The 18,902-nt window shown below is 40.4% G+C and overlaps 1 protein-coding gene across 4 annotated transcripts in view; it reads right to left on the reverse strand.

Annotated features, from left to right (window-relative positions):
• The window catches only part of Tmem260 (transmembrane protein 260), a 72,712-nt gene that overhangs the window by 40,059 nt on the left and 13,751 nt on the right, over positions 1–18,902 (reverse strand). For all 4 annotated transcript variants that reach the window (XM_037208582.1, XM_028873557.2, XM_037208581.1 and 1 more), the window contains exons 4-5: positions 1,643–1,820; positions 51–164 (exon numbers count right to left, since the gene is read on the reverse strand). In XM_037208582.1, coding sequence (XP_037064477.1) covers positions 51–164; positions 1,643–1,820 — 292 coding nt within the window. The remainder of the gene's footprint in view (positions 1–50; positions 165–1,642; positions 1,821–18,902) is intronic.

An 18,902-nucleotide genomic window follows, 5' to 3' on the forward strand; every position in this document is an offset into this window, starting at 1 on the left:
TATATGAAATAGTATGAATTTTAATTTTTTTAATTAAAAAAAAACCCTACCTTTTCTTTCAGAAGCCGGAAGAGAATCCAGGGTATTATGCATAAAACATAGAGCACTATTGTGTGCTGATTACACAAGCTAAGGCCACAGCAGAAGGCACCAATGACTGCTATCTGAGAAAGCAAAAAGAAACACTAGTCAAAACTTCCCCTAAAACTAAACATAACAGTAAAAAGCCCCCGATGCACCTACGAAGGTTTGGCATGCCAGGCCCGATTAACACCAAGCCCTGAGATGCAAACAGCCACATTAATAGTCACTAATGTTTATCACCAGTAGTTCTGAGTAATTTTTCCCCAGTCTCATAAAACCCTACAGTTGGACCTTAAGACTATCTTCAAACTGACTCCTGGGAAGCCCCTTACTATCATGGGGTACTGTTTAATTCCTAACTGAAATCTGTCACTGAAGTTCAGCAATTCTGCTTTACTTTTCCCTTACTAATTAAATACAATTTTATTTAGAACTCTGGTTATCTCGGAGGGGGCTTTTAGTTGTTACTGAACATTTAGATGTTTCATAATTGGTTCTCTCCTTGACCACACTGCAGTCAGGCTCCTTCAATCTCTTCTCCATTGTCCAAGCGCTCTGCAGATAGTGAGTGAGCCCCGTACCTACACATCCCATCACAGCTCCACATCTCATCAAGGGCCTGCTCCCTCCCAAGAACCTTGTGCATTTGGTTTGGCCCAAATCCCCCTTTATCCTTACGTGTCCTGGCAGTAATCTTTTACTGTTTCCCTGCTGGCTCCTTGGTTAGAAATTTCTACTTTTCTTTATATTTGAAGTTAAGTCTGCTACCATGGTCCTTATGACTAAATCCAAGAAAGTCTGCTTATGTCCCTTAACAAGGACACGGCACGTATATATCGCATATACCATGGGTTTTTTTTTCTTTTCTTTGACATAATCAGAAAAGGTTGTTTTTGTTTTTGTTAAAAAAAAACACTCTAATAGCATTGGAGATTTATGGGAACCACAAATAAACCATGGTCTCTTTGGTTTCTAAACTCTAACAACAAGGTGGCCTGGACTAGGAAGATGTAACCCCTCTGAGGCGTAGAGGCTAAGGGCTTAGGAGACAAGGCTCTTTCACACTTGAGATGACTGTGGCAGTGACCTCCTCTGAACAACTTGAACAACTTGGGTTTTTACATTTAATGCTCTTCTTCTGGATAAAAATAATTTATAACTGTGATCTTCCCTGTGATTAGTGAGAAATCAATGTACTACCATAGCATATATCTTAAGGAGGTTCACTCACAGCTTGACCTACAACACACACACACACACACACACACACACACTGTATATGTATGTATGAACCAATCCCATCCCTCTTTCAGGACGCACTAAAAATGTCCTAATTCCCATTCTCCCAAACCTTCTGAACTCCAGAGGGGGACGTGCCATGCTTGAGAACCACCATGCCTCCACTCCTAACAAAGGACCGAGGTCAGTCTCCCCACCCGCCCAGACTACCCTATAGGGATCAGAATAGATAAATGCGTCTAAACCAAAGTTAAAAAGAAATACATTTCTGTCTAAAAATTGAAACAAAACTGATTTCACTTTGATCAAAATAGCTTACCTTTGATCTTTCCTTTGCGGCTGCCGCCTCCTCAAAACGCACAGTAAGTGCCATGAGCAGCCCCACAAACAGATTGTTTAAGCTAAAAACCTCAGCTGCAATGGACCACTGCCATGTTAGTCGAGAAAATGAAAACACCCCCGCAGCAAGGATTCCTCCAGCATGTGAGCCAGAAAGCCTGCAAACACAGATAACATGAAATCTCTTCCCCAACAAAAGGAGCTGACTTCATTTTTCTTTCAGAAACTCTACCAGCAGAAATTATGACAATCACCCAGCCCTCTCCCCAAAACTATAACCAACACAGTCTTCATATAATTCCAATAGATTTTAGTTAGGAGGCCCACATGTTACCAAATCGACAAGCCTATAGACAGAATGAGGTTTAGTTCTCAGATCAAACTCTAGGACTGGAGCCAGGTCAGAAAACCTGAGGAGATAGCAGCTACAGATAAACCTGTCATTTTCCTGAACATCTACAAAGAAAGACAGCACAGCTGAAGCTGAGATGCACTTAACTGTGAAGCTACGAAGTGGCAGGACACCTATTCGGGAACCTTCAATTAGTATATCTCATGGATGTTGGATCCTAGGGCCTGCTACCTTACCTCCCAGTGTGAGACCAAGGAGGTCTTGGTCAAAGTACTTGATGGTCTTAAGATCTTATACAGCTATGTTCTTAATTTCGAACTGTTTTGTGCTTTGGACAAAGTTGAAGATAAATTCTATTTTTCTCAAGAGGCAAATGGGAATGTCAGTTTCAAGAAACATAAGGAATGAAATGATACACTTGGACACTGCTCACTAAATGCCAACAAGAGCCACGCAGCGACTCCATGGGGACTCTGCATCCTAACTCAGGGATATGACTTGTGATCAGTAATATGACCCAACACACCAGAGCATCTCAAGCCAGAACAATTCCCACACTGCTAGAAATCTACAACTACAAAGATTAAAACAACTATGGAATATTTCAGGAGTTTTGGAAATCCAGTAATTGAGTTTTTCAACAATATTAGGCAATCCATTAATCATTACTGAGTATTTCAACTGTACTAGGAAATCCAGTAACCATTACTAGGCCTAACAATTATGGTAGCAATTCCTCTAAGTCATTAGTTTTCAGATATCTTGTTTTGTACAAAAATTATGAAATAGCCAGGTAGTGGTAGCACAGGCTTTTAATCCCAGCACTCAAGGAGGCAGAGACAGGTGGATCTCTGAGTTCAAGGCCAGCCTGGTCTACAGAGTAAATTCCAAGACACCCTAGGCTACATAGAGAAACCCTGTCTTGAAAAAAATTAAATAAAAAAGAAGTAATTTTAATGAACCACTTTAGAAAAATAGCTAAATAAAATTTTCGCCATTGGAGCTGGAAAGAGGGCTCAGTGGTTAAGAGTGCTTACTGTTCTTCCAGAGGACCCGAGTTCAGTTCCCAGCACTCACATGGCTGCTCACAACCGTCTCAACTGCAGTTCCAAGGGATAAGATGCAGGGTACCCAATGCCCTCTTCTGGCCTCCTCAGGCACTGCAGGCACATGGTGTACCAACACACACTCATACACATAAAACATAAATAATAAATCAATCATTTAAAAAATGTCAATACATAGGGGCCTGGGATTTAGTTCAGTGATAGAACGCATGCTTAGTCTGCATAAAGCCCCAAGTTTGATACATAGAACCAAAAATAAGAAATAAAACCTACTCTCATCAAACTTGTTTTCTAATTTCTATTTGTGGTTGATTTCTTTTCTTTCTCTTATAAAAAGCAGAATTCCACCAGGCACTGGTGGCACATGCCTTTAATCCCAGTACTCAAGAGGAAGAGACAAGTGGATCTCTGTGAGTTCAAGGCCAGCCTGGTCTACAGAGTGAGTTCCAGGACAGCCAGAGCTACACAGAGAAACCCTGTTTCGAAAAAAAAATTAAAAGAGAGATAGAACTTCCCATGTTGTTTAGAGTTTCTCACTCTCCCAGAGCTCCTGATTCAACACACAAAGTTACTTCTTCCTTTTCAATGAGTTTCCTATCTGTTCTCTACTTTTGGACTGAATTTCTACTGTTTCAGATCCAATCATTTAATATTTCCCTAGCTTGTCTTCTGTTTCCCAATCTATTCTGCAACTTATTATATTAAATTTCCTTAGAAACTACCCTTCATGACTACCAGGACCCAACTTCCAAACTCTTCGTTGTCTGTATGTTGTCAGAAACGAACCAGCCTGTATCCACTCTTCCAATAAACTGGACCCCATCCTTTGGCAAACACCAGCATTATGATCTCTTCTGACTTAGGTGTGCCTCAAAACTCCCTAACATGACATTCCATTCCCAGCACACATTAGGGCTCATGTTGTACCTGTAAATACAATATCCTCCATCTCTTTCCTCTACATTCATATCCTCTCTTTCCTCAAACTTCTCTTCAATTCTCAGGTTTCTGGTCCATCTCTGACTACGTCTATCTCTAACTGTCTGCATTTATATTAGAAGCACCCTGCTCCAAGCACACAAAGGAAACAAGGAGAGAGTGAATTAGCCTTACAAGTATTTCTGGGTTTTGTTTTTTGAACAGGGTCTCACAGTGTAGCCCAGGCTAACCTCAAACTCACTATAATCCTCCTGCCTCCATCTCCTGACTGCTGGGATTATAGATGTGCATCACTACAGCTGGCTTTATTTCTAACATTTTAATGGAACTTAGTATTATCTATCAATTCAATTTTGGAAAGTTGTCATAAGACATAGCATTCTTCCTTGACTTAAGATATAAATTAGCATCCTGAGAGAAATGACAGATTCAAAGAATAGAATGAGTGTGAAACAAATTCATTTCTTAAAAGTTCTTTGTGGCCGGGCGGTGGTGGCGCACGCTTTTAATCCCAGCACTCGGGAGGCAGAGCCAGGCGGATCGCTGTGAGTTCGAGGCCAGCCTGGTCTACCAAGTGAGTTCCAGGAAAGGCGCAAAACTACGCAGAGAAACCCTGTCTCGAAAAACAAAACAAAACAAACAAAAAAAAGTTCTTTGTATATTCTAGATACCAATCAATAAGTGGGCAAATGAATGAAAGATCCTTAAATGAAGAAGTACAAATGTCAGTAAATTATGAAAAAGTTCACCATTGTTTGCCAGTTGCAAAGTATAAATCAAGATTAAAATGAGATTTCATCTCACCTGGTCGTTGTGCCTATAATAAAAAGAACAACAGACACTGGAGGATGAAGGAGGAGGGTCTCTATATACTATAATAACAACAGACACTGGAGGATGAAGGAGGAGGGTCTCTATATACCATAATAACAACAACAAGACATTGGAGGATGAAGGAGGAGGGTCTCTATATACTATAATAACAACAACAGACACTGGAGGATGAAGGAGGAGGGTCTCTATATACTGTAATAACAACAGACACTGGAGGATGAAAGAGGAGGGTCTCTATATACTATAATAACAACAGACACTGGAGGATGAAGGAGGAGGGTCTCTATATACTGTAATAACAACAACAGACACTGGAGGATGAAGGAGGAGGGTCTCTATATACTATAATAACAACAACAGACACTGGAGGATGAAGGAGGAGGGTCTCTATATACTGTAATAACAACAGACACTGGAGGATGAAGGAGGGTCTCTACATACTGTAATAACAACAACAGACACTGGAGGATGAAGGAGGAGGGTCTCTACATACTATAATAACAACAGACACTGGAGGATGAAGGAGGAGGGTCTCTATATACTATAATAACAACAGACACTGGAGGATGAAGGAGGAGGGTCTCTACATACTGTAATAACAACAACAGACACTGGAGGATGAAGGAGGAGGGTCTCTATATACTATAATAACAACAACAGACACTGGAGGATGAAGGAGGGTCTCTACATACTGTAATAACAACAACAGACACTGGAGGATGAAGGAGGAGGGTCTCTATATACTGTAATAACAACAGACACTGGAGGATGAAGGAGGAGGGTCTCTATATACTATAACAACAACAGACACTGGAGGATGAAGGAGGAGGGTCTCTATATACTGTAATAACAACAGACACTGGAGGATGAAGGAGGAGGGTCTCTATATACTATAATAACAACAGACACTGGAGGATGAAGGAGGAGGGTCTCTATATACTATAATAACAACAGACACTGGAGGATGAAGGAGGAGGGTCTCTATATACTATAATAACAACAGACACTGGAGGATGAAGGAGGAGGGTCTCTATATACTATAACAACAACAGACACTGGAGGATGAAGGAAGAGGGTCTCTATATACTATAATAACAACAGACACTGGAGGATGAAGGAGGAGGGTCTCTATATACTGTAATAACAACAGACACTGGAGGATGAAGGAGGGTCTCTATATACTGTAATAACAACAGACACTGAAGGATGAAGGAGGAGGGTCTCTATATACTATAATAACAACAGACACTGGAGAATGAAGGAGAGTCTCTATATACTGTAATAACAACAGACACTGGAGGATGAAGGAGGAGGGTCTCTATATACTATAATAACAACAGACACTAGAAGATGGAGGAGGGTCTCTATATACTGTAAATATGAATGTAAATTAGTAGCCACTATGGAAAATGTATAGCCATTCCTCAAAACCTCAAACTAGAACTAGCACAGAAGTCAAAGTCTGAGACCCCTGCACAACTCCTAAGCTATGGAATCGGCCTACAACTATCACTATATGAATGATGAAAATATGGCTTATGTACACAATGAGTATGTATCAACCATAAACAAGAATGAAATCATGTTGGGACTAGGGTCACTATATTATACAAAAATAAGTCAAGCCCATAAATATAAATACATTTTTTTTCTTACATAGAATTTTAGACTTAAAAAACAAAAGACAGCTGGGCACAATGGTACACATGCCCGGTATTTTAATCCCAGCACTCAGGAGGCAGAAGCAAGCAGATCTCTGAGTTCAAGACCACTCTGGTCTACAAAGCAAATTCTAGGACAGCCAGGGCTACAAAGAGAAATCCTGTCTCGAAAAAAACAAATTACTTATTAAAAAACAAAACTTGACACTAGAGGGGGACTACATGAAAGCTGGGTGGGGAGCAGGAGGGAGCAACGAGGAAGGGTCAATAAGATCAAAACAGACGCTCTACCTGCGGGCAACTGTCACTGTGAAGTCCATCATTTTGTACCATAAATACAATGTGCTTAAAGTTCTATAATTTCCCTTTTCACACCGAGAAGTTGGGGCCCAGATAGGTTAGGTTATTTTCTAAAGTCTGTGGTAACTGGTGGCTGGAGCAGAGTTAACACCATAGCAGAGCAGCCTAATGCTGTTATGGTGTGGATTCAAAGACGGGTGTTTGGGTTTAGTACTAAATAATTAATTCTGAACTAATGACAAACTGTGCTTTGATTAAATGTGTACCTTCTGGAATGAGGAATGAACTAGAATGAAATTTTGATAGTTGTGTTTGTTTGCATATTACATCAAAAAAAACATACTATTAAGAAAGACTAAACATATTCCAAATCTCTGTTGACAGGTTTCAGTCTACTTTTTCTTAAAGGAAAGTTTGTCAAAGTTGAAGACCACATGCATAATTAAATAGAATCAAAAAGAAAGTACTGATATCAGCAGACCCTTAGGAAGAAAGCCAAAGATTCCCTAATGTACAATCACTTTAAACCTATGCTGTTATACTCAAGGAGATATCCAACATACTGAAACCGATGACATTGATATTAGAATTATACACTGTGCTAGCTGCTTTTTCAAATATTTCAAGGATTAAAATACTGAACAAAGTAAAATGATTGACTTCATTAAGAAAATGTATCTAGTCACCTTAGACTTAGGCATGGTTGGGGATATTAGCTTTAATTCAAGATTAACCTCATATCAGCAAAATCTGAGTACTCCCAACCTCAGACTGGGGTGGTTTTGCAATGAACTGTATACTCTTATCCTGAATTTTCCTTGGTGTTAGAGAAATAATGTATGAAACTGTTGGGTAAAGTTATATACCAACAAGTAAGTACTTGCTATAAAAACAGTGACAGAAATCAGATCTATAATCTTCATCTTTAGCATCTAAGGACCTTGCTCAGAACTCAACCTAATGGATTGGGGCTGTAGCTCTGAAGTGGCTGAAATCTGAAGGGCTACAGGCCTTGAGTTAGTCTGTTTCTCAGCAGCAGAGTGTGAACGTCTATCATCCAACTTCTGTTGTTTTCAGACAGGGTTTCTCTGTGCAGCTCTGGCTGTCCTGGAACTTGCTCTGTAGACCAGGCTGGCCTGGTCTCAGAGATCACCTGCCTCTGCCTCCTTAATGCTGGGATTAAAGGTGTGTGCCATGATGCTCAGCTTTCTCATCCAATTTTGTAATTCTAGCCAGTCTGGATACTGTGAAGTAGTGAGGTTCTGATCTGTATATCTCCGAGGACTAACGATGTCATGCATCCTTTCCCGTGTTTGTCTACCATTTGCATACTTCTACTCTCTGCCATTTTAGCTGGCCCTGTCACAATTCTTAACATTGGGTTATTTGCCTTTTTAAACCAAACTGTAGAGTTCTTCTCAGCTTCTTCCGTTGTTTTAGACAGGGTTTTACTATAGAGCCCTGGCTGGCCCAAAACTTTCTGTGTGTGTACCAGGCTGGCCTTGAACTCACAGAGATCGACTTGCCTCTGCCTTCCAAGTGCTAAGATTAAAGGCATGCTTCATCTTGTCTGACCCTGACTTTTTAAAAATACATTTCTTTTCTACTAAATACAGTCAGTCAATTGCTTACAACCAAGAATCTCAACAAGACATGGCTTCCCCACTCCCACCCCACCCACCCCCTTTTTTTTTAAACAATTGCCACTGTTTTCAGTGCAACTGTGAGAAAACTGTGGAGAGCAGAGACAGGAAGTGCACATTGAAGTGCAGGAAGTCATATGTATAGCCATAAACTATTGGATTCTTTTTTCTTTTCGAAACAGGCTGTCATGTAGCTCACGTTGGCCTTTGAATCTGTGATTCTCCTGCCTCAGATTCCTAAGTGCTGGGATTGTGTAAACAACCACATCTAGTTTTTAAAGTCTCTTTAATTATTTCTATTTCTATTTAATTATTTCTATTTCTACATATTCCAACACAGAATATGCCAGGCATGATGGAACAGGCCTGTGCTGTGGATATCACTCTATGTAAATAAAACACTGATGGCCAATGACCAGGCAGGAGGTAGGTGGGACAAGGAGAGAGGAGAATTCTGGGAAGCAGAAGGCTGGGAGAGAGACACTGCAGCCACCGCCAGGAGAAGCAGCATGTAGAGACTCTGGTAAGCCAACAGCCACGTGGCAAGGTATAGATTTATAGAAATGGGTTAATTTAAGATAAAAGAACAGTTAGCAAGAAGCCTGCCACGGCCATACAGTTTATAAGTGATATAAGCGTCTGAGTGATTATTTTATAAGTGGATTGTGGGACTGCGGGGCTTGGGGAACCTGGAGAGAAGCCCTCCAGCTACAAATGGCGCCCAACGGCTCGAGTTTCCACCTTAAACCTGAGAATATTTAATAACCAATTCTAAACAGAGCCAAAACCAGGTTCCTGCTTCTTGTCTCATACGGACAGCTAGATGCGGCAAAACGCAAGTTTGAACACTGGCGGGTTCCTGCGGGTGTGTTTGACCGGCAGTATGGAGGAAATGAGGCATCTACCAGCGGCAAATTAAGCTGTATGGTAGATTTAGTCTTTACTAGTATTTAAAAAAAAAAAAAAAAAAAAAAAAAAAGAGGTTTCTGGCTACATGCTGCTTTGATAAAAGCTTAGACCCACTATTTCTGAGACTTGATGACTCCCAGAGCTGGCGGAAAACGTACCACTGCCATGTTGGGAAGCTGAAATGGGCGGAGCCAGCAGCCACAGCGCCGTTTCAGGCTTACAATGGTACAGTTTAAAGCAATAGGCTCAAGGCTCAAGGTAATATAAAAAATAAGCCACGTAACGATGGCTACCACACAGAGAATCTGGATTATGTTGTCTTTGATATTCGTAACTGAAGAAAAACATTTGATTACAAAAGCTGTTGAGTTATGCCAAAATGTATATTTTAAAAGTACCTTGACTTCAAAATTTGGATATAAGGATATGTTACTTTGGAAAAGAAGTTCTGCTTTTGTCTCCACAGAAAGCCAGAGGCTGTGGACTTGTTCCAGATTAAGATACATCAGGTTTCACCAGCCAAGACCCCCTGAAAGGACTCCGATGACACCATGGCCCAGATGATCCAACATCCAGAGCGGTTTCAAGGCAACTGGTTCACACAATACAGCCTCACGGACTACCCCATAGGTCTAAAATTTTCTTTGCGTCCCATAAGATACAGCGCCCCCCTCCAGCAGGAAGTAGTAAGAGATGCTACGCCCAAATTCCCAAATATACCAAACTGGCTTTAGAGGTGGAATTGGCTCACTCCCCCTCTAAACCCAGACATATTGCTTTAAAAAAAAAAAAAAATGGTTAAGTGATTCTTGTGTCCCAAATCAGAAGAGCCCTCTGGTGTGGGACAGAGAAAAACCAATATTTTTATTTAAAACAGGTTGATTATAAATGTGATCTCTTTCTGAAAAAGAAAAGGGGATATGATATATAGGAGGATATGGAGATGATAAGATAAAAGGGTAGATTAATGAACCTACTTTTAAAGAACAACTTGTTTAAAATGTTTTACATTGGTATAGATTTTAGTTTATGCTTAAAATGTTTTACATTGGTATAGATTTTGTTCATTGATACAGACTTGAGGTTGATTTTGTTATACTGTATATATATATATATATATATATATATATATATATATATATATGTTTCTATTCTTGTTTGAGGTATTGTGTTTATATAACTCATTTAAAATTGTAATGGATAATTAAAAAATAGATTAATAATTAGTCATCTATGATAATCATATCTGTAGCCATGTTAGTTAAGTCTTCTAGGTATACATAGATATATTTCAGATAGATAGGTAATCTTCAAACACTTCATAGACCTGGAGAATATGGCATTTAAATAACTTAGAATTCTGTTGACATGAGACACAATTGCTCCTGGCTGCACCAATTGATCCCGAGAGAATGTTGGGCTTCTAAGACATTTCCATTTGGAAGTTTGTCTTTTTGGCACAAAATGGCCTACTGGGCAAAGAATTGCCCTTGCCTTGATGGCTGACAGTACAAATGCAATGCTGTCCTTTCTGGACAAGCGGGACACAAGGAAAGCGACTACTGTACTCTGCCAAGACAGGGTAAGATGGTCTCTTAAAATTCCTGCTTCTAAAAATGGTCTGTCAGATACTCTAGGCCTGTATCCAATTTGAATGCACCAACAATGCTGAGAAACATTAGGTGACTGTCCAGGCTGCCAGCTGTCTTGGTCTACTCTTGCAAGATTCCCGAAGTTGCTTGCATCCGTCTACCATTTCTCAGGTACCATTATGTTCCTTCTCAGGTCTTTGATGTGGTTGAAGGCTAGATAGTCGTATTTTCCTCAGTTATGATAAAAGATAAGTTAGCTATAAAACCTTAAACTCACAAATATAAGATAGATAGGACATCTTCTTTAATATTGTAACTATAATTCTTGCTCGGTAATTGTTTTGTTATATGTAATTTTACCATGTTAAAGTTAAAACCTTCCTTTTTAAAAAAAGAAGAAAGGGAAGTGCTGTGGATATCACTCTATGTAAATAAAACACTGATGGCCAATGACCAGGCAGGAGGTAGGTGGGACAAGGAGAGAGGAGAATTCTGGGAAGCGGAAGGCTGAGAGAGAGTGACTGCAGCCACCGGGAGGAGAAGAGCATGTAGAGACGCCGGTAAGCCACCAGCCACGTGGCAAGCTATAGATTTATAAAAATGGGTTAATTTAAGATAAAAGAACAGTTAGCGAGAAGCCTGCCACGGCCATACAGTTTATAAGTGATATAAGCGTCTGAGTGATTATTTTATAAGTGGATTGTGGGGCTGCGGGGCTTGGGGAACCTGGAGAGAAGCCCTCCAGCTACAGGCCTGTAATCCCAGCACTCAGGAAGCAGAGGCAAGAGAGTCACGACTTAAGAGGCCAGCTGGGCTCTATAGTTAGTTCCAGGCCAGCCTGAGCTGCACAGCAAGGCCACATCTCAAAAAAAATCAAATGGGAAAACGTAGAATAGTAACCATTTTGGAGGACTTATCATTGACTATTGATTTCATTTTTTATAAAATAATCTATGTAGGCTGAACCATATTATATGCATTTCTTTGATTTCAATAACATTTTTTGAATCAAATTCTGAATTTCCCCTAAAATGCACATATTTTAACACTGTTTTTAATGCTAAGATTCAGAATCAGCATTACTGACTGCATAATTTTGCAACATGCATGAAATGGTAGATTAAGAAAAGGGGGTAATTTGACATCCCTGCTGTAAGAAATGTCAGCCCTCAGGAGTGATACATACAGGACTCCCCTCCCCCACCCCCTGCTCACACACGCACACTCTAAGTGTTGGAAAGCTCCATCCCCAGCTGAACACAGGCTTTGTCCACAGTGACGAGGTGAACAGCAGCTGAGTTTGGCGACTACCGAGCCTATGCCTATGGAGTAGCAGCTCCGTAGCGGCCTGGAAAGGAAGAGCAGACGACAAGGGCAGAGTTCAAGTAGAAAAGGGAGGAGATGGAAACCTGTTTGGTGAGGGGAGGAGATAAAGGCAGTCATGAGAGCAAAGGGCTGAGGACACTGGGGGGCATGAGAGAGACGGGCCAACTGAAAGCTAAAGTATGCCAGGAAGCAAAAGTCCTGCTGCAAAAGAAGCTATGTGACTGTCAGAGGCCGGGCAGAGCAGGCCAGTAACTAAAAACTGGGTTCTTCATGCTTTCCTCTTTCTGCTGTTTTGGAATTGCTCTGAGTTTTTCTCTATTTAGCAAGAAGTTGCTGTGGGTTTGTTGGATGATGACTTTATTGTGTTGAATTATATCCTCCATATCCCTAGATTCTCCAGGACTTTTATGATTGGTGAAAGTTGAATTTTAACAAAGGCCTTTTTTTCATATACAAAGATGGTCATGTTGTTTTTGTCCTTTATTCATTTTATATGGTAGAATAAATATGTTGATTTGTGGAAAAAAAAAAAAAAAAACTGGGTTCTTGCTGAAGGCATCCAGGATAGAAAAGAGTCTAACAAGGCAATTCTCAAATTTCTAAGATTTCATTAACATTTGTCCTGAAAGCCACGGTTCACGAGGCTGTGAACGAGATGGGCTTCCTCCAGCACGAGGCAAGTGGAGCCCGAGTCCTCTGCTGGCAAGGCAGTCAAGTTAAGGCCGAGGGCGCTCTCCAGCTTCGGACGGACGGAGATGGACTCCTTCACTGCTTCTGCAGGCAGCCGCCGCCGGCTCATTACAGGGCTCAGGTCCTCAGCACTTCCTGAAGTGCTTCATCCCACCCCAGGACAACAGAGATAAACCCCCAGAAGCACTCTGACCTCGGGATGCATTCAGGAAGTCACTGCAGGGCCACACTGGGCTCAGCAGTAGTGCCACCCTCACACCCGCCTCGTTCTTCTTTCACACTCAGCACACGGCTGCAAACGGCTCCCACTCACAACCCCAGTGGCATCAGAGGCCTCCGGGACCTCTCCCGTGCTGTCGATGCTGCGGTAACTATTCCAGACACACTCGATCAGGCTGCTTTCTGGGATCCCACACTGCTCTGCTCCCTTGTATAGTTGTGGATCCTCCCTTGGTGTTTATCTCAGTGTTTCTAGTTTTCCCCTGAACTCAACACTGATATTTGCCATAATTCCATTCTCTTCATGCCTAGGTGATTTCTGGTGTTTTTTGTTTGTTTGTTTTTGTTGTTGTTGTTGTTTTGAGACAGGGTTTCTCTGTGTAGTTTTGGTGCCTGTCCTGGATCTCGCTCTGTAGACCAGGCTGGCCTCTAACTCACAGAGATCCGCCTGGCTCTGCCTCCCAGGTGCTGAGATTAAAGGTGTGCACTGCTGCTGCCCAGCTACTTAGGTGATTCTTCTTCTCACTTTATATAGTTGGACTGGTTTTGTTTGCGACCTTGATTTCAACTAACAACTATGTACTGAAAAAAAAAATATCCTAGCATATTTCATCCCCTTAGTTCCAAACTATGTGCAAACCAACTGATTGCTGTGTTGCCCCAAATCAGATGTCACAGTCAGTCAATGCCAACCTAAACAAAATGAATCCTTCATCCTCTCTGCCAACCACAACTCCTGCTATTTCATTGTCTATCTTCAAGATTTTCATTATTTACTTTAGTTGTGTAAGATAAATGAGGGTCAACATTTCCTCTTCCTCTCTCCCTCATTAACATTTCACAACTTGCCAATTTTATGTCCTAACCACTTTACAACTATTTATTTTTATTTTGCATGTATGATGTTTGCCATGCATATATGTAACCAAGCACATATAGTACCCATGGAGGCCAGAAGAGGATGTTAGATGCATGGAACTAGAGTTACCGACAGCTGTGAGCTGCCATGTATGTGAACTGAACCTGGGCTATCTGCAAGAGCAGCAAGCACTCTTAACTGCTGAGTAATCTCTCTAGCCACACCCCCACCATCACTATTAAACTTATCTCCCTCCATCTATACCATTACAGCCCTATTCCAGCTGTTAGTGATCATCCTGAACTTACACCAACCCACCATCACCACCTGAGTGAAGGGTTCAGAACAACTTCAACTGTGCATCTGCTGGCACCTAACCCTTACATGGCTCCTCTTCCATCACAACCACAATGTAAGTTCATGACCATAGTTGAGCTCTAATGATTTGGTGTCAACCTATACGCGTCTTCTTCCTTCTTTCCCTCTTCCTTCTCCTTCTCTCTTCCTTCTCTCTGCTCCCTTCCCCTGCCCTCTCCACTTTGCACGGGTTCTGGGCTAACCTGAAACAGCACATCCTAGCAGAAGGACACGGGAATGGAAGCTGCTGCTGTCGTGGCAGCCAGGCAGCAGCAGGACCAGAAGAGGCCAGAAGGGGACAGACCCTCCAAAGGCCTGTGTCTGGTGACCGACTTCCTCCTAGCAGGTCTCACCTGGTTCCCATCAGCTACAGACAATGCCATCAAACAATGGATCCATCAATGGAATAAGACACAGATGATCTCAGAGTCATCCTTCCATCAGGACTAGTGGGAAAGCAAGGGTTCAGAGCAGGGAGGGAAGGACATAAGAGAAGGTGATGCAGGAGCATGGATAGGATCAAAATACATTACATAAATGGAGGAAATTATCAAACAGCAAATTAATTAAAAATAATTAAAGTCCATCAGCTGGCCTTCACCACATGAACCATTAGGCAGCATTTTAGAGTTAAATCATAAGACAGGCTGTTTCCCCAACTCTGGGTTTCTTCAGTGTCTCTTTCTCTGAAGCACAGCTTGCCTTCACTTGGCTAACTCACTGTATACTTTATTTATTCTCTAAGTTTTCCCTAAAGTACTCTTACTGAGACTAGTGTAGGGTAGTTGCCCTTCCTCCAGGAGGTCAATAATTAAAATATATTAAGTACAGAGTTTTTAATATTTCTAAAAATAAATGATTCTTAGGAATATAAACTTTTACTGTGAACAATCAAAAGATAAGAAAACCAGAGTTTGATAACTTATACTCCTCTATACAATGTATTACAAAGCCAAAGAAATGTTGTACTACTGATAAAATTAGATAATCATGTCAACATAATAGTGCATCACATACCTCTCTAGCATGTATATGTTTGGAGAAAAGCTACTTAATTTTTTGAAGATAAATGTTTGTGTATTTTATATTTAATACACAATATTAAACTTCCAATGGGCTCCAAAGAGCAATGGTTCTAATTACCTCAACCTAAGTCCAGCAATTTTTCTTTCATTCTTTTTTTCCTTCTCTTACTATTGGGAATTGAACCCAGGACTCTGCATATGCTAGGAAAATTCTCTACCACTAAGTTATACTCCCATCAAAATAGCTTTCAAATCAAGTCTGTAATTATTCCATTATTTAGAAAGAAATCTTGGTCCAGTGAGATGGCTCAGTGGTTAAGCTTGGCGCCAAGACTGATGAGCTAAGTTTGATTCCTGTAGCCTACATGGTAGAAAGAGTACTAACTCCCTCAAGTTGTCCTCTGACTTCCACATGTAAAGTACACCATGACATCCTTATGCATTCACACATGCACGCACACAAGAGGTATTTTAGGTTTGGGGTAAATTTTTTTCTTTTAGGAATCATGCCCTTGGGGGCTGGAGAGACAGCTCAGTAGCTAAGAGCATTTGTTGATCTTGCTGAGGACCTGGGTTCAGTTCCCAGAACCCACAAGGAGGCTCACAACCACTCTGAATCCAGTTCCTGGGGATGCAATGCCCTATTTGTGGGAACTTGGTAGGAACCAGGCATGCATGTGGTACACATACATACGTTCAGGAAAAACACTCATACATGTAAAATAAAATAATTCCAAAAACTTAAAAAGAACGATGCATTTGTCTTCTACAACTATAAAAATAATATCTTGGCAACATGTGGGAAATTAAAGGATTCATTCTTTGTTATATTGATTTTTAAAAATTAATATGATATACATATAGATCCATCTTCTAGGAACTAAGGAATACTCATTTCATCATTCTGTACTTCAATCGTTATTCTTTTGGAAAGACTACTGAAATAATTTATGTAAGAGAACTTTGGCTTTCACATTAGTTAATTTATTCTTTACTTCCAAGGGAATAATAAATATAGAAGGTCATAGTTACAATGTCTTTCACATACAGATGTGGGAAAAAGTTCCTTACATTTTCCCAATGTTTGGACAAAGTTCAACAATTTTCCCATTGTCTGTTTTACTGAATCAAATATCAATGAACACTCCACATCAAAAAGGCCCAGCACAGTAGAGACAGAAGAATATTAAGTGTGCAAAACTCTTAACAGTGAAACTTTCTGAAAGTGGGTGTGCTGTTAAATGTGCTTTACAAGAAAAGTGACTGAGAATCTGCTTCTGAGTGTGAAAGGGCTTTCTGTGAGTCTATGGAATCCCTCAAGTCTCCAGTGAATTCACTGTCCTGTTCGATTATTGAGTCCTGTAACTGTCACTGCTCACAATAAGGAAGTGTCTTGTGAGTAATTAGGCGAGTTAGCTGAAATCTCTTTCAGAAAGAAACTTGAATCAGAACACACTCTATATATACCCTCTGCCCTACAAAGCTCTAAAATGTCATTAATAAATATTTCTACATATAATAACTGCTTAATGAATTAACAGTCCTAATTTCTTGCTAAGAAGTCTTCCTTTCAAATATAAATGGGAGGAAACCGGGCACAATGGTGCACTTTTCAATTCCAGCACTTGGGAGGCAGGAGAAAAGTGAGTTCAAAGTCTGTCTGAGCTACATAACAAGAAGACCTTCTCTCAAAAAACAAAGCAAAAAAGAAAGGAGAGAGGATGTCTAATCTGATATTAATATTTGAATGACTTTTAAATGAAATTATTGATCTAAGCCCATAAAACAAGCTGTCATGTACTATTCATAAAGTCTATATAGCACATAAACTAGGACTATTTTCCTAGATAAAGACAAAACAATTGTCACAAATCCATAGACTAAGTATGATGATTGAAAAAAATAATAAAAATTACTTAACCAAAAGCCCCACTGTGGGGCTGGAGAGATGGCTCAGTAGCTAAAAAGTACTGGCTGCTCTTCCAAAGGACGTAAGTTTGATTCTCAGCACCCACATGGGAGCTCACAACTTTAACTCCAGTTCCAGGTCACCCAACACTCTCTTCTGGCCTCCACAGGCACTGCATGCATGTGGTACACAGACATACATGCAGGAAAAGCAACCACACACATTAAAATCACACACACACACACACACACACACACACACACACACAAGCTCCATTGTGTTTGCACTTGGCAATCCATGAATCCTATCTCAAAATTTCTTTTATTTTCTTGAACAAATCTGTAAAAGTAATCTTTCCAAAAAGCAAATAGTTAATAATCTGCTAAGGTAGAATCTTGAACTTAAAATTTAATAAAAATTAAAAGACATACAAAAATGTATGAATGATTTATGATACTTGATCCCACCAATTGTAAACAGGAGGGACAGGCGTTAATGTGAGGTTATAAATGAGCTAAGATATTTAAAACAGTCTATAGACACTATTTTCCATTTTAACTTAAGAACATTTTCTGATGAGTTAACTATAGTATGAAAAAAACTGTTTCCCATTCTTTTTTTTTTTTTTTTTCCCAAGACAGGGTTTCTCTATGTAGCTTTGGCGCCTTTCCTAGAACTCACTCTGTAGCCCCAGATGGCCTCAAACTCACAGAGATCCGCCTGGCTCTGCCACCCAAGTGCTGGGATTAAAGGTGGGCACTACCACTGCCCAGCCTGTTTCCCATTCTTAATTCAGTTTTTTATAATGTGAAGTCAAAGAAGGTATTGCTTCAAATGAACTACACATTCTTAGAATTTACTCTGACTTACAGAAAAGTAAACCTTATGAGCTATGTTGAAGTCACACACTTTGAACACCACTGCTGTGGTCATTTAAATACAACCACTATGCTGTAAATGATAGCTAAATATCAATAACCAAACCAAGTTTTTATACTGCTGAAGAGGTACACTTAATTCTAAGGTCTCATACTAACAAAGAAAAACAAAGATACAGATGATTTAACATATTGGATTCAAATCATGGAAGTGTGTTTTGTTTTATTATTATAGTACTAGGGGTTGAACACAGGGTTATAGATACAGTAAACAAGTGAACCACTGAGGTGGTATTGTGTTCCCCCAAATACTGTGCACCCTAATAAATTTATCTGGGGTCAGAGACAGAGCAGCCACAATATTAAACATAGAGGATAAGCAGTGGCAGAACACGCCTTTAATCCTAGCATTCCAGAGACAGAAATCCACGTGTTCAAGGATACAGCCAAGCATGGTGACTCATGCCTTTAATCCCAGGGAGTGGTGGTAGGAAGTAGAAAGGTATATAAGGCGTGAGGACCAGAAACTAGAAGCATTTGGCCTGGTTAAGCATTTGGCCTGGTTAAGCATTTGGCTGGTTAAGCTTTTAGGTTTTGAGCAGCACAGTTCAGCTCAGAGCCATTCGGATATGAGGACACAGAGGCTTCCAGTCTGAGAAAACAAGATAGGGTAGGAATAC

This window comes from Peromyscus leucopus, chromosome 9, assembly GCF_004664715.2.
Source record: "Peromyscus leucopus breed LL Stock chromosome 9, UCI_PerLeu_2.1, whole genome shotgun sequence".
NCBI lineage: Eukaryota > Metazoa > Chordata > Mammalia > Rodentia > Cricetidae > Peromyscus > Peromyscus leucopus.